At 41.4% G+C, this 17039-nt stretch overlaps 1 protein-coding gene across 1 annotated transcript in view; it reads right to left on the bottom strand.

Annotated features, from left to right (window-relative positions):
- The window catches only part of Dipk2b (divergent protein kinase domain 2B), a 50465-nt gene extending 38576 nt beyond the window's left edge, over positions 1-11889 (bottom strand). The window contains exon 1 of the mRNA XM_005358936.3: positions 11647-11889. Within this exon, the coding sequence (XP_005358993.2) occupies positions 11647-11882 (236 nt within the window). The 5' untranslated portion in view covers positions 11883-11889. The remainder of the gene's footprint in view (positions 1-11646) is intronic.
- Between the last annotated feature and the right edge of the window lie 5150 nt (positions 11890-17039).

The raw sequence follows: 17039 nt of genomic DNA, 5'->3' as shown, positions 1-17039 counted from the left end.
TTAAAAGAATACAGTGTCCGTGTAATTATCTCGGGTAAAGCTAACTGGGTGGCGGGACACAGCCCACGGCTCATTATTACAACAGGGTTCCCCTCTTTATGCTGTGAATGCCACTGGTTAATAAAGAAGCTGTTTTGGCCTATGATTGGGTAGAATAGAGCTAGACGGGAAAATCAAACTGAATGCTGGAAGAAAGAAGTGGAGTCAGTGAGATGCCATGTGGCTGCTTAATATGTAAGCATTAGCTAGAAATATGCATAAGCTAAGAGGCCATACAGTGCTGTAATTAATATAGTTTTTGTGTGATTATTTTGGGCAGCTGGGAAATGAACGAGCAGCGTCTGACTACGTATACATACATACAATCCTAAAAATTAGTTTTTTATTCATATATACCATTTTTCAGAGTTTGTCACAGGGAATTAATGAGAGGCACAAACTCTTGCTGCAGTAATGTTTGACACATCATTGTTTATAATATTGAAAAAGTGAAAAAATTCTGTTGTCTCATGCTTGTGGATTAGTTAAATATATAACTGTACCAATATCATGAAGCCATTAACATCAAATTATGGAGGAGGATATTGAATAATGTAAACAAATATTCTTCACATACTATTAAACTCCCTAGAGAGTATTAGATCTTTATACAGGTGGACATGTGCATGCATGCATGTGTGTGTGCGTGTACACATGTGTATTTGGATGTAGATGCTACTGTTTGTATGTATGTGTGAAGGTCAGAGATTGATGTCAGGTGTCTTTCTTAATCATTCCCCATTTTGTTTTTTGAGACAGCCTCTCTCACAGAACATAGAACTCTCTGTTTCAGCTAGGCTGGCTGGTCAATGAGCTTCAGGATCTTGTCTGTCTCTGCCTTCCCAATACTAAGATTACGTTTTTAAATTTGTTTTAGCTATTGTCTGCGAGGTCCTAGGCCAAGGAACAGTTCCTGCTCTGAGGCTACTTACCCAGAGGGGTGAGTGTGGACCCACCCTGCCGGAGGGGAGTGCATGGCATCTCCAGCTCCTGCTGCAGGGGCTTCTTGGCTCCGCACAACCCTCTCCTCCCCTCAAAGTTTGCCCTTTTGTCAACAGGGTCCTTCAACCTCCAACAGTCCTGTCCCTGTGCTGAGGAGAACCTTTCAGACCAGTGAGTGGGTGCCATCCGGGGGGGGGGGGGCAGAACTTCTGGAAAGGAGCACTGGGACCTTTCAACTCCTGCTGTAGGGGCTTCTTTGTTCCACACATCCCTACCCCCCCCGAAACCTGCCCTATTGACTGTGAGGTCCTTGGCCCAGGAACAGTGCCTACTCCTACACTGAGGCTATCCACTTAAAGGGGAACAGTTCCTGCTCCTGCACTGAGGAGATTCACCCAGAGGCAGTCAAAGCATAGATTGGACCAAGACACCAAGACTCTTCTGGCTGCTTTTGAAGGAAGAGATGGGCAGGCATCAATGCAAGAATTCCTCCAACAATCTGAAAGGCAACATGAAAACACCAGATTTCAGGGATCATACAACAAGAAGACTTGAACACCCTATTCCAGAAGAAGTAGAAGAAATAGACTTTAAATGTAACATTATGAAAATGATAGAGGGCCTTAAACAGGATGTAAAAAAAAACTGCTGTAAAGAAGTGGAGAAGACAAACAAAAAGGTAGAAGAAATTAATAAATGTCTCAAAGATACCCAAGAAAACCACAATAAAGCAATCAAAAAGGTAATGGAAACAGTTCAAGACTTGAAAAATGAAATGGAGGTAATGAAGAAAACACAAACCTAGGGAAGGCTGGATATGGAAAATCTGGGCAATTTATCAGGAACTACAGAGACAAGCATAACCAACAGAATATAAGAGATAGAAGAAAGAATCTCAGACAATGGAGATACTATAGAGGAAATAAACTCATTGATTAAAGAAAATAACAAATCCAACAAATTCTTAACACAAAACATCCAGAAAATCTGGGACACCATGAAAAGACCAAACCTAAGAATAATAGGGATAGAAAAAGAAGAATTACAGATCAAAGGCCCAGAAAATATATTTAACAAAATTATAGAAGAAAACTTTCCCAACCTAAAGAAGGACATTCCTATGAAGGTACAAGAAGCATACAGAACACCAAATAGACCAGATCAAAAAAAGCATCCCCTCACCATATAATAATCAAACAACAAGACATACAGAATAAAGAGCAAATATTAAGAGCTGCAAGGGAAAAATGTCAAGTAACATATAAAGGGAAACCTATCAGAATTACACCTGACTTCTCAATGGAAACCATGAAGCCAGAAGGTCTTGGATAGATATACTGCAGACACTAAGAGACCATGGATGCAAGCCCAGACTACTATATCCAGCAAAGCTTGCATTCACTATCAATGGAGAAAACAAGATATTCCAAAACAAAAACAGATTTAAACAATACTTAGCCACAAACCCAGCTTTACAGAAAATACTAGAAGGAAAGCCACAAACCAAGAAAGCCAACAACACCCATAATAACCCAAACATCTAACAACCCTCCACCAGCACAACTCAAAGAAGGGAAACACACAAACACTACCACCAGGAAAAATAACTGGAGTTGGCAACCACTGGTTATTACTATCACTTAATATCAATGGACTCAATTCACTTATAAAAAGGGACAGGTTAAAAGAATGGATATGAAATCAGAATCCAACATTCTGCTGTTTACAAGAAACACACCTCAACCACAAAGACAGACACTACCTCAGAGTAAAGGGTTGGGAAAAGGTTTTCCAATCAAATGGTCGAAAGAAACAAGCTGGTGTGGCTGTACTAATATCTAACAAAATTGACTTCAAACTAAAATCAATCAGAAGAGATGGAGATGGACACTTTATTCTCATAACAGGAAAAATTCATCAGGAGGAAGTCTCAATCCTGAATATCTATGCCCCTAATATAAAAGCACACACATATGTAAAAGAAACATTACTAGAACTCAAAGCATATCAAACCCCACACTCTAATAGTAGGAGATTTCAACACTCCTCTCTCACCAATGGACAGGTCAACCAGACAGAAACTTAACAGAGAAATAAGAGAACTAACAGATGTAATGAAACAAATGGACTTAACAGACATCTATAGAACATTCCACCCAAACACAAAAGAATATACGTTCTCCTCAGCATCTCATGGAACCTTCTCAAAAATTGATCACATAGTTGGTAACAAAGCAAACATCCATAGATACAAAGAAATTGTAGTAACCACCTGTGTACTATCGGATCACCATGGAATAAAGTTAGAATTCAACAATTCTACCCCCGGAAAGCCTACAAACTCATAGAAACTGAACAGTCAACTACTGAACCACCCCTAGGTCAAGGAAGAAATAAAGAAATTAAAGTCTTTCTTGAATTTAATGAAATTAACGACCACAACATACTCAAACCTATGGGACACTATGAAAGCAATGCTAAGAGGAAAGTTTATAGCACTAAGTGCCCACTTAAATAAAACAGAGAAAACACACATTAGAGACTTAACAGCACATCTGAAAGCTATAGAAAAAAAGAAGCAGACTCACCTAGGAGGAGTAGAAGACTGGAAATAATCAAACGGAGGGCTGAAATCATTAAAATAGAAACACAGAAAACAATCCAAAGAATCAATGAAACAAAAAGCTGGTTCCTGGAGAAAATCAACAAGATTGACAAACCCCTATCCAAACTAATCAAACAGCAGAGAGAGGACATGCAAATTAATAAGAAATAAAAAGGGAGACATAACCACAGACACAGAAGAAATTCAGAGAATCATTAGATCTTACTACAAAAGCCTGTATGCCACAAAATTGGAAAATGTAAAAGAAATGGGCATTTTTTTTAGATAAGTACCATATGCCGAAGTTAAATCAAGACTAGGTGTATGATCTAAATAAACCTGTTAGTTAGTTGCGAAGAATTAGAAGCTGTTATCAAAAACCTCCCCACCAAAAAAAGCCCAGGACCAGATGGTTTCAATGCAGAATTCTACCAGAACTTTCAAGAAGAGCTAATACCTATACTCCTTAACATATTTCACAAAATAGAAACAGAAGAGTCATTGCCAAACTCCTTTTATGAAGCTACAATTATCCTGATACCAAAACCACACAAAGACCCAAACAAGAAAGAGAATTACAGGCCAATCTCACTCATGAACATCGACACAAAAATTTTCAATAAAATACTGGCAAACCGAATCCAAGAACACATTAAAAAATTATCCATTATGATCAAGTAGGCTTCATCCCAGAGATGCAGGGCTGGTTCAACATATGCAAATTTATCAATGTAATCCATCATATAAACTGAAAAAAATCATATGATCATTTTATTAGATGCTGAAAAAGCATTTGACAAAATTCAACACCACTTTATGTTAAAGGTCTTGGAGAGATTAGGTATACAAGGTTATTACCTAAAAATAATAAAAGCTATATACAGCAAGCCGACAGCTAACATCAAATTCAATGGAGAGAAACTCAAAGCCATTCCACTAAAATCAGGAACATGACAATTCTGTCCACTCTCTCCATACCTCTTCAATATAGTGCTTGAAGTTCTAGCAATAGCAATAAGACAACATAAGGAGATCAAGTGGATTCGAATTGGAAAGGAAAAAGTTAAACTTTCTTTATTTGCAGATGATATGATAGTGTACATAAGCAACCCCAAAAACTCTACCAAAGAACTCCTACAGCTGATAAACACCTTTAGTAATGTGGCAGGATACAAGATCAACTCCAAAAAATCAGTTGCCCTCCTATACACAAAGAACAAAGAAGCAGAGACGGAAATCAGAGAAGCATCACCTTACACAATAGCCACAAATAGCATAAATTATTTGGGGTAACTCTAACCAAGGATGTGAAAGATCTATTTGACAAGAACTTTAAGTCTTTGAAGAAAGAAATTGAAGAGGATACCAGAAAATGGAAGGATTTCCCTTACTCTTGTATAGGTAGGATCAACATAGTAAAAATGGCTATTCTACCAAAAGCAATCTACAGATTCAATGCAATCCCCATCAAAATCCCAACAAAATTCTCCAAAGACCTTGAGAGAACAATAACCAACTTTATATGGAAAAACAAAAAACCCAGGATAGCCAAAACAATCCTATACAATAAAGGAACTTCTGGAGGCATTACCATCTCTGATGTCAAACTCTATTACAGAGCTACAGTAATGAAAACAGCTTGGTATTGGCATAAAAACAGAGATGTTGAGCAATGGAATTGAATCAAAGACCTGGATATTAACCCACAAACCTATGAACACCCGATATTCGACAAAAGGGCTAAAATTATACAATGGAAGAAGGAAAGCATCTTTAACAAATGGTGCTGGCGTAAGTGGATTTCAAAATGTAGAAATGAAAATAGATCCATATCTATCACCATTCACTAAACTCAAGTACAAATGGATTAAAGACCTCAATATAAATCTGACCACGCTGAACCTGATAGAAAAGAAAGTGGGAAGTAGTCTCCAACACATGGACACAGGAGACCAATTCCTACGTATAACCCCTGTAGCGCCGACAATAAGAGGAAAAATGAATAAATGGGACCTCCTGAAACTGAGAAGCTTCTGTAATGCAAAGGACACTGTCATTAAGACAAAAAGGCAACCTACTAAATGGGAGAAGATCTTCACCAACCCCACATCAGACAAAGGTCTGATCTCCAAAATATATAAATAACTCAAAAAACTAGACATTAAAACTCTAATTAACCCAATTAAAAATGGGCACTGAACTGAACAGAGAATTCTCAACAGAAGAAGTTCAAATAGCCAAAAGACACTTAAGGTCATGCTCAACCTCCTTAACAATCAGGGAAATGTAAATCAAAACAACTTTGAGATACCATCTTACACCTGTCAGAATGGATAAAATCAAAAACACCAATGATAACATATGCTGGAGAGGTTGTGGAATATGGGGAACAGTCATCCATTGTTGGTGGGAGTGCAAACTTGTGCAACCACTTTGGGAATCAGTGTGGTGGTTTCTCAGGAAACTGAAAGTCAACCTACCCCATGGACCCAGCAATACCACTCTTGGGAATATACCCAAGAGATGCCCAATCATATTACAAAAGCATTTGTTCAACAATGTTCATAGCAGCACTATTTGTAATTAGCCAGAACCTGCAGACAACCTAGGTGCCCCTCAATAGAAGAATGGATAAAGAATGTGTGGCACATATATACTTTAGAGTTTTACTCAGCACTAAAAAACAATGACATCTTGAACTTTGCATGGAAATGGATGGAAATAGAAAACACTTTACTGAGTGAGAGAACTCAGACCCCAAAAGAGGAATATGGCATGTACTCACTCATAAGCAGATTCTAGCCATAAACAAAGACATTGAGCCTATAGTTCGTGATCCTAGAGAAGCTAAATAAGAAGGTGAACCCAAAGAAAAACAATAGTTATCCTCCTGGATATTGGAAGTTGACAAGGTTGCCGGGCAAAAGTTGGGAGGAGGGGCCGTGGATTGGGGGTAAGGGGAGATGGGGAGAGAAAAGGGAGAAGGGGAGAACTTGTGGGAATGGGATAATTGAGATGGAGGAAGGGTGGATATGGGAGCAGGGAAGAAGTTACCCTAACCAAGGGAGCCATTTTAGGGTTGGCTAGAGTCTTGGCTCTAGAGTGGTTCCCAGGTGTCCAAGGGGATTTCCCCAACTAGTTTCATGGGCAGCAGAGGAGAGGGTGCCTGAACTGGCCCTATCCTATAGCCACACTGATGAATATCTTGCATATCACCATAGAACCTTCATCTGGCGATGGATGGAGATAGAGACAGAGGCCCACATTGGAGCACTGGACTGAGCTCCCAAGGTCCAAATGAGGAGCAGAAGGAGGCAGAACATGAGCAAGGAAGTCAGGACTGTGAGAGGTGCGTCCACCCACTAAGACGGTGGGACTGATATAATGGGAGCTCACCAAGGCCAGCTGGAGAGGGACTGATGGAGCATGTGATCAAACTGGACTCTGTGAATGTGGCTGACAATGAGGGCTGACTGAGAAGCCAAGGACAATGGCACTGAGTTTTGATTCTATTGCATGGACTGGCCCTGTGGGAGCCTAGTCTGTTTGGATGCTCACCTTCCTAGACCTGGATGGAGTGGGGAGGATCTGGAACTTCCCACAGGGCAGAAAAGCCTAACTGCTCTTAGGACTGGAGAGGGAGGGGGAATGGGAGTGGGGGGAGTGGGAGGGAAATGGGAGGAGGGGAGGAGGTGGAGATTTTTAATAAATAAAAAATATTTATTTTTTAAATCAATAAAATTTTATTGTTTTAATTTGAAACATTCTTAAAGTTTTAAAAAAATTAACAAACAATAGGAGATGATGGTAATGAATTAGTCAGCATCCAACCTGCCATATTGAAAGCCATGGTCAACAGGGTTATCATTTCTAGAGGCAAATCTTTCATTAACATTGTGAAAACTGCTTTTCTATTTTAGTGAAGAAAAATTGTTTCATTTAATTATAAATTCTACAAAAGAGAACCATAGAAAAGGTGCTTTGACTAATAATAGGATATTTCTGCTTTCTGATATAGGGCATTATAATTTAGTGGAAATATTTAATATAGGATTTATTTTTTAATTGTTTTTATTGAGCTATATATTTTTCTCTGCTCCCCTCCCTTCCTTTCCCCTTCCCTTCTATCCTTTCCCATAATCCCCATGCTCCAAATTTACTCAGAAGATCTTGTCTTTTTCTACTTCCCATGTAGATTAGATCCAAACATGTCTCTATTAGGATCTTTGTTGTTGTCTAGGGTAGGTAGAATTTAGAATTAACATAGTAAAAATGGCAATCTTACCAAAAGCAATTTACAGATTCAATGCAGTGCCCATCAAAATCCCAGCAAAATTCTTTACAGACCTTGAAAGAACAATACTCAACTTCATATGGAAAAACAAAAAACCAAGGATAGCTAAAACAATCCTGTACAATAAGGGAACTTCTAGAGGCATCACAATCCCTGACTTCAAACTCTACTACAGAGCTACAGTACTGAAAACAGTCTGGTATTGGCATAAAAACAGACAGGAGGATGAATGGAACAAAATCAAAGACCCAAATATTAATCTACACACCTATGAACACCGGATTTTTTACAAAGAAGCTAAAAATGCAAAATGGAAAAAAGAAAGCATATTCTACAAATGGTGCTGGAATAACTGGATATCAACATATAGAAGAATGAAAATAGATCCGTATCTATTGCCATGCACAAACCTCAAGTCCATATGGATCAAAGACCTCAACATAAAGCCAGCTACATTGAACCTTCTAGAAGAGAAAGTGGGAAGTACACTTGAACACATTGACACAGGAGACTACTTCCTAAATATAACCCCGGTAGCACAGACAATAAGAGCATCAGTAAATAAAGGGGACTTCCTGAAACTAAAAAGCTTCTGTAAAGCAAAAGACACGGTCAATAAGACAAAAACAGCAGCCTACAGAATGGGAAAAGATCTTCACCAGCCCCACATCAGACAGAGCTCTGATCTCCAAAATATGCAAAGCACTCAAGAAATTGGTCACCAAAAGAACAAAAAATCCAATAAAAATGATGTACAAACCTAAAGAGAGAACTCTCAACAAGTGAATCTAAAATATATACTCACTCGTAAGTGGCTTTTAGACATAAAGTAAAGAAAAAACAGCCTACGACTCACAATTCCAGAGAATCCAGACAACAAAGAAGACCCTAAGAGAGACATAATTTTATTTATTTTTTAACAGGGTATCTGGGGATTTATCTGTTACCACTTACCAGTTCTGGAGTTACAAGGCCATATTTGTGTGTGCTGGGGATCCAAGTTCAGTATTTGTGTGTTTGCTGGGGATCCAAGTTCACAGCAAGCACTTTACCCATGGATCCATCTCTATAGCCCATTTGAGAATGAATTCTATACGATTTTTATTTTGAATTTTTCTTAACATTTCTAAAATAAGTAACTACAGTGCTTATAATAAAAGAAACTTATTTATAAGGTAGTGAAGCAGGGGATGAGCAAGTCCATACATTCTTTGTCTCTTTATGTTGAGGTTAAACATTCTCAGCATAGAGTGCTGTAATCCCACCAGCCTGCCATGTTTGATGTTTCCCTGTGTCCATCTGCATACTTCCTCTTTAGGTACATATGGAATGTCTTAAATTCTAAAGAAAGAGTGTTGCATGAAAAAGCATCTAGAATTTGATGAAGGAGGGAGGGAGCATAGAGCTGTTCTTTGGAATCCTGCAGTCCCTTTCTCTCCCAGTTTAAACTGGATCTGTATCTTCATTTGCTGCTCTCTCAGAGTAATCAGCACACTTCACTATGTTCTTGGTTCTCTGCACCCCACTTCCTAGGTGGGAATTTCTGAGTTCAAATTCAACATCTCTGTATTTCCTTTCACAATTCATCAGTCAACAAAATGAACACAGAGCTGAATCCAGATGGCTTTTTTTTCTGCCCTCTTTTTCTAAAGTGATCTCTCTTCTGGTTCTTCAGTCCCTAAGAGCAACCCCAGGCCACCCTGCCTATGAGTTTCTGGAAGATCCCCCTGAAACATGGATTTTTATCTCCCAGCTTAGCATCTTTCCCATTGTCTGCAGCAGAGCAGTCCTGATTAGGGATCGTTCAACTTTGCAACCTTCACAAAGTCTTTAGTCAGCCGGAGAGCACTTGGCTGCATTCGAAAGGCCCTACGTTTTCATTTCGTCATTAGGAAGAAAACAGAAACCGAAAATTCTTAATAGCAAATGTCCACATAAACTCTCTAAAACATTTAAAATTATAAGAGGAAGTTTAATAGATCTAGGGATATAGCTCGGTGTTAAGAAAGCACTTTTAGGGCAGAACCAGATTGGAGTCCCAGCAGCCAACTGTCTGTAACTCCAGTCCCAGAGGATCTATCCCCATGTTTTGGCTTCCTCAAGTACCAGCCATGCATTTGATGCACAGACACACATGCAGGCAAAACACACACAAGCATGAAATAAAATAAAAATTAAGTTTAATGTTCTTGCTCTCTCTGTCTCCCTGTCTCTGTCACTGTCTTTGTCTCTCTCACACAGATACACAGACACATGGAGTTTTATGCAACCATAAAGAATAACATAATTATGTCATTTTTAGGAAAATGGATGAAATTGAAGATCATCATAGTAAATGAAATAAGGTAGACTCTGAAAAACAAATACCACATTTTTCTCACATGTGGACCTAATTTTTTAAAAAAATATATGAAATGAAAATAAAGAGGAACGATTTGAGAAGAGGAAGGTTATTGGGAAGAGGCGCTCAAGAAAATGTAATGGGGTAAACACCACTAAGGCACATAATATACGTGCATGGCAATGTCATAAGGAAGCCCATTATTTTGTAGAATGAATATGTAGTAATAAAAAAGCAAAATAGAAAAAGAAATTTAACATTTTTGATTGAACTTTTCTATTGTTTCTTTTTAGTAACTTAGTGTAACAATCATAGATATCTGCCTAATGGAGAGGTTGTATATTATTCCTTATGCCTTTTGTTTGGTCACAGCATCTTACAGGCAGAAGGCTAGGTTTCAGTGAGGTGAGAGGAGGAGAAAGGGTGTCGGTCAAGTCTTTGGTTCTGAAAAATACTGAAAGCTAAGTTTTCCATTTCTTGGAAATTTTTCAACATTAAATTTTTCAACATTAAAGGGGCTGTGCCTCACGTGTCATTCCAGGCTTCTGCTCTGCCCGTATCCACCCATACCACCCAGATGAGTGGCCACCAGCACCTCTCATCTCTCCCCACACACTTCCACCCATGTTTACGATCATTCTTCTGCCTTCCCCTTGCAAAATCCGCACTTCACCCTGAAAGACCTTGCTCAGGAGTCCTCTCCCCAGAAAATCTCTCTCTGTAATCAGTGTCCCCTGTCTGGCACTTCTGTACTCTGGCCTGCATCAGACCAAACGTCAATATTATTTGTAATATTGTCCTTTCTCCTGCCCACCGAGAACACAAGGAGCAAAGTTATGGTGGCTGCTCCCACATAGTCCCAGCTGGTTTCTAGCCTTGTTCAATTTCCTGTGACTGTACTGATCAGCATGAATGCCTTTTTCTGATGAGAGACACACATCTCACAATGAACTAAACTCTGATTTTCTTCAGATCATTATAACACAGCAGAAGACAGGCTCTAAAATGTTGGAGCAAACTGTCTTTGTATCCCAGGTCTGCCTCGTGCAAGTCCCTTAATCCTGCCATGTCTGTAATGTCTGAATAATGGGTGCAAACTGTCAACACCTGAGATTGAAATGGTTTAAAATGTCTGCCACATAGTAGCTTTCTATATATTTTATTCTTCCCATTATGAGGAATGAGTAGGAAAACTCAACAGTCTCAGGCCACCCCAGTCATAGAAAAGAAATTTCAGCCTTCAGTTTCAAGTGGAACCTTAGATTTTAGCATTTAGGGCTAGAATTTGGCTTCTACCCTTGCCCTTCTATGTCAAGCAGTTACCACTGTTAAATGCCTTCCTCTAGCTCCCACCCATAAATTAGATCTCTTCACACTAAGAGAAGCTTAATTTGCTCCTCAGAGTTATTTCATGGAGATTCTGACCTTATTTCTTCTTTAAAGAACTTCTTACAGATGGATGTCCCGATGCAGGCATTGCATTTATCAAGACCGAGGAACGTCCTTCCCAGAGTGTAGCTGCTTCTGACTCGGGGTACCAGGGACGGAGGGAGAGAAGCTGGTGAGGAGAAAGAACAGCTCAGGGTTGAGACCCACAGCAGCAGCCGGGCTGGCCAGCGCTGGTGGAAGGTGGCAGTGTCAGCTCCAGCTAGGGGCTCCATCCTGCTTTTTGCGCTGCAGCTGCAGTGGTGAGCGGAACACTCAGAGCAGCACAGAGACCAGGCTTGACCAGAAAGGAAACTGTCAAAAGCAACTGGCCTCAGGATGCTGACCCTATCTCAGCCTCTGGGGTTTCTGTCTGAGGATGCTAAGGAGCTAGCAGCTGATGGGGTTGGGCAGGAGATGAGGAAATCCATGGAGGATGCCGATAACGCATTTCCAAAGTCATTCTTCCTCTGTATGGGGAGGCTGCCTCAGTCTGGGGAGGGGCACACTGGCAGATTTCAGGAAGGACAATGGTTATGGCTTCCCTGTGTAGTCCTTTTGACAAACACAGGATATCCCAGCTGGGCAGGAAAAGTCCATGCAGGATGTGTGTAGGACCTAGGTTCCACCTGGGAGTTTCAAAGAATCCTGAAGGCCTCCACCCTCCACTGTTTTTATTCTGGGTACATCTGTCCCTGTGGAAAACACACACACACACACACACACACGCACACGCACACACACACACACACTACACACCTTGCATACCTCCACCAACATATGCATATACACATCTGCTTCATCCCACCCTACTCCTTCACACAAAATACACATATACCTCACACCACATAGATATGCACTCCACACACACATTTAACACCTCACAAAATGAAAGCCACAAAACATACACAGAGTCTAATACACATACAACCACATGCATCCTATCCCAAATCTCTATCCTACAACCCCTGCAAACACACACATGCGCACCACCCCACATCTCACACACACTTCACATCACATATACATATACTACACAACACACACAAATAACAAACACTTCATAACATGCAGATACGCGCACACCACACTCCTCTTCCCAACCCTCATGCACATACCACCCCACATCAAACACACACACATCTCACAGCACATATATTTCACAACAAAACCCCATAACACACACACAAAGTTTAACACACACTGCACCCCTATCTCCATCTTCCTTAACACACATATATACACAACCCCATTTCTCTCTTTTTCTCTCTCTCATACACACCTTATACCACATAGAGAAATACCCCACAACACAACCCCCATAACACATACATATACAGAGTTTAACACACACATGCACCACCACCCCACACTAACTTCCCCTTCTCTGAAGCTGCTAATCTGTTCTGCACTTAACCAGTCATACTCCCTGACTTTCAGCAAATTCCATAGTGAGATAGCTAGAGTTTAGCTTGCTGGCCATTAGGCAGCACATTTAACACTGATTTGAAAGCTTTTTGCTGCTTAAGGAATAGAAAACCACAGATTAGTCCATTTCTTGCTGATCTGAGAACAAGAGAGTAGAAAGAAGCTGGTGGCCTCTATAGCTTGATGAGGGCAGCAGCGGAAGGAACCCTGCTGTACACAGCTGTGTTCAGTTCTCTTTGTAGGGCTGAAAGCCCCTCTTTTCTTTACCACCTTGCCCCACTTCTCAGCTTTTACTTGACTTGGGACAATTTAAGTGTCCAGGATTGACTTCCCCTGGATACTAAGATGAGGTTCACAGCATGGAGTAGATGGGAATAAACTATGAGGATCAAATCAGGTTGCCTGACTTTGCACAAGGTTTGATCATGTTTGTTATTTATTGCTGATTTAAGAAACGTATTCATTTATTTCTGTGTATGTGTACATACAATGTTACATGTTCTATACCATAGTCTGTTTGTGGAGGTCAGAGGACAGCTTTTGGGAACTGGTCCTCTTTTTCTATTTTGTTGAGGTACGATCCCTCTTGATTCTCCCATGCTTCCTATTGCAGATTCACTGGCTTCCAAGGTTTAGGGGATTCTCATGTCTCTACCTCCCACTCGCTGTAGGAGTACTAGGATCACAAACATGTACCATGGTGTCCAACTTTTACATGGGATCCCGAGATCTGTACTCAGGTTGTTATTCTTGTGTGTCAAGTGCTGCTACCCACTAAGTTATTTCCCTGTTCCTATTATTAATTTTTGAGATTTCAAAAACATGTTCTACATCTTAAGTCTTTGGTGGCTATGTGATTCTATAGTTTAGACCTAGAATGTCCTCCACAGACAGATGTGTTAAAGTCTTGTTCTCCAGTCTGTGATGTTGTAGGAAGGTTATAGAAACTTTAAGAGGTGGGGCCAGTAGGCGATCCTTCTAGGCTGGCTCATGACGGAGACTGTAGGCCCATAGGTCTCTTCATCACTTTTTCTTTGCATCAACACTATGAGATATTCTTCTGAGTGCTCCCTGCTGTGATGTACTGCCTCACAAGAAACTCCACTTGAGCCTTTCAACCACTGAAAACCCCAAAATGGTGCACAGAAATAAACCTCTTTTTCTTTATAAATTGGTTTTCTCATGTATTTGTCACACTGGTGGGAAGCTCTCTGCTAGGTGGCTTGTGAATATTTTCTCTCAGGTGGTATATTCCCCATTAAGAAAAAATCCTAAGAAGGGGCAGCTCCACCAGCACAAGAAAATCCAATTAGGTCAAATCAAACCAAATTAAAATGCCCATCATTTTTATTAAATATGGTACTCTCAGGTGGCCGAGCACATGGTGGGGAAACAGGAAAGCGGGGAGCACATGCAAACCCAGAACCACGTGTTTCTCCTCTGGGAGCCCAATTAAATACCCTGTCAGGACCTGGCATGCTGGGATTTGGAGTCCAGACCAATATATTCCCAGGTCAGGGGGGCTGGAATGGATGCCAGGGGCTGGAGTTACACTCTAGACTTAACAATCCAGACTCTTTGGATATAGGGGTGACAGGAAGTTGAAGTGATAGGCTTTCTTTGGAAAAAAGGGGGTGCAGACTCAAGTCTGGTTACTTCCTGCAGGCATAGGGTGACATGGGTGGGGAGGGGAGAGCTGGGTATTGGTGGGTCCATGTTCAGTGGGTGATATAGCATTCTGATCACTGTCATCCCGGAAATGCCAGGCATTTGTTTCTTAAGGGAGGTAAGAAGGCAGGTGTCTAGGAGAAAAAAAAATGTTATTATTGGACCTATGAAATGGGGCTAGCCATGGGATGAGATACAATAGCAGATGAAACCAGATTGTAGTTGGCAGGTGTCTGTGATCCAGAAGAGCTGGTACCAATGAAGTCCCAGGAACTGGTACAGGTGCTTTTGGTGTTGTCCTGGGAGCATTTTGTAGGTTGGTCTTGACTTAGGCAACAAGAGTAACCTGTAAAATATGCTTAAAACTGGCTGGGGTTAAAAGTTAAAAGCCTTGGATTTTACCAGACCTGATTATTGATATAGGATAGAAAACCTGGTAATCCTGAACTATGAAGCCTGTTAAAGAACAGTACCTTTAGCCGGGCGGTGGTGGCGCATGCCTTTAATCCCAGCACTCGGGAGGCAGAGGCAGGCAGATCTCTATGAGTTCGAGACCAGCCTGGTCTACAGAGCTAGTTCCAGGACAGGCTCCAAAGCCACAGAGAAACCCTGTCTCGAAAAACAAAACAAAACAAAAAAAAAAAAGAACAGTACCTTTAGATGTCAAATGCCTTAGACAGATCTGGGAGGAATAGATGAGCAAAAATTGAGACAGCTTTTGGCCAGCAGGCAATCTCAAGTCCTCTCCTTGTCCTTGGAGAACATCAGGCTTAGAAGCAGTATTTGGCATTAGCTGTTGAGTGTGAGAGGCCCATAGATTTTTCCTGTGAGCGGGAAGAATTTACTTTACCTGTCTTGGCAAGAAAAGCAGATCAGTTTCTTGAGTAAAAGGCCTCTTTGGCTTCTGTGTTGGTGGCTTTGCAAACCAGAGCAAGCCTGGAGACGGCAGGTCTTTTGTCTTCTTGGAGGACACAAGGTACTGCAGAAGCTGGCTGTCTTTGTTAGAAGCTCTTGTTAAAATGCCATGATCTCAGAACTATAAAGGCACTTGAGAACCAAGTATTATTACCTGGTACTTTAAACTGGGCATATAAACTAAATTTTTAAAGCTGTTGTAATCTGGAAGCACACATAAACACAAAACTCAAATTCACATCACAAAAACACAGTTACACACTTAAATAAACACAGTGAGCACATTATGCTAACAGAGAAACAGATAGGACAGCCTTAGGGAACCTGTGTCAGCTGACTAGGCATTGCAAGAGAGAACAGAAACATAAAGACAAAACATTTTTGTAAGAGTTTTAGAGTGGAAGGATGGGGGAAAAAGCGGATTTACTGTCAGCAGGGAAGAGCAGGGCAGGAGCATTCTGAGCATGTACGGCAGAGGCCATGTTTTATATATATATTTTAAAATGCTGCAAGATCCCCGGCAGCAGTAGGCAGCAGAAATGCTGTAGGTCCCAAATGGTGGTAGCGGGCCATGTTGTGGCAGACAGTGGGCCCCAGGAGCAGCCAGTCCCAGGCAGAGATGGCTGCTGGACCCCGAGCAGTGGCTGGTCCCAGGCAGAGAGACACATGGCAGGCAGGCAGGAGACAGAGACATGGATAGACACGACACACAGGGTGAGGTTGAATATTTATTCAGGGGGTTATGGAGGGAGAAGGGTGAAGGGGGAGAGAGAGAGAGAGAGAGAGAAGAGGAGAAAGAGACAGACAAGGGGGGATGCGGAGAAGTTGGGAGATAGGCAGAAGCAAAGCCGCCTCTCCGAGAGAAAGATAGAAAAAAGAGCGAGCTCAGGCTGGAAGCTGAAGATCAGCCTGCCTCAGCAGATGGGGGAGGGAGTGGGCGTGGTTTGTCTCTTAAAGAGACAGAACAACCATTACATTCCCATCTCTTTTTTATAATAAAAAGGCCGGCTACACTAAGCCTACCCACCCAGAGCAGTGAGTGCCTGCCTACCGGGCAGGCCTCAGGGTCCCCTGTAAGGGAGCCCGGGCACCTTATACTGCCCCCCTTGCTCCATTCATCCTTTTGTCCCCGGATCATTGGACTACCGCGTGGCCCTGTTTAGTTGCTGAGAAATCCCATCTGGACGGGTGAGTGTGTGCTATCCAGGGGCGGATTGTCCTGGAAGAGAGCACAAACCCCCCTCCCCCAGCTCCTCCTGCAGGGCTGTCTTTCTTACAGACACCCCCCCCCAAGTCTTCATTTTCTGCAAGGTCCTTTGCTCAGGAACAGTTTTCTGCTCCTACACTAAGGCTACCCACCCAGAGCGGTGAGAGCCTACCTA

The sequence above is a fragment of the Microtus ochrogaster genome, chromosome X (assembly GCF_000317375.1).
Source record: "Microtus ochrogaster isolate Prairie Vole_2 chromosome X, MicOch1.0, whole genome shotgun sequence".
NCBI classification, from domain to species: domain Eukaryota; kingdom Metazoa; phylum Chordata; class Mammalia; order Rodentia; family Cricetidae; genus Microtus; species Microtus ochrogaster.
This window is presented reverse-complemented; position numbering and strand designations above follow the sequence as displayed.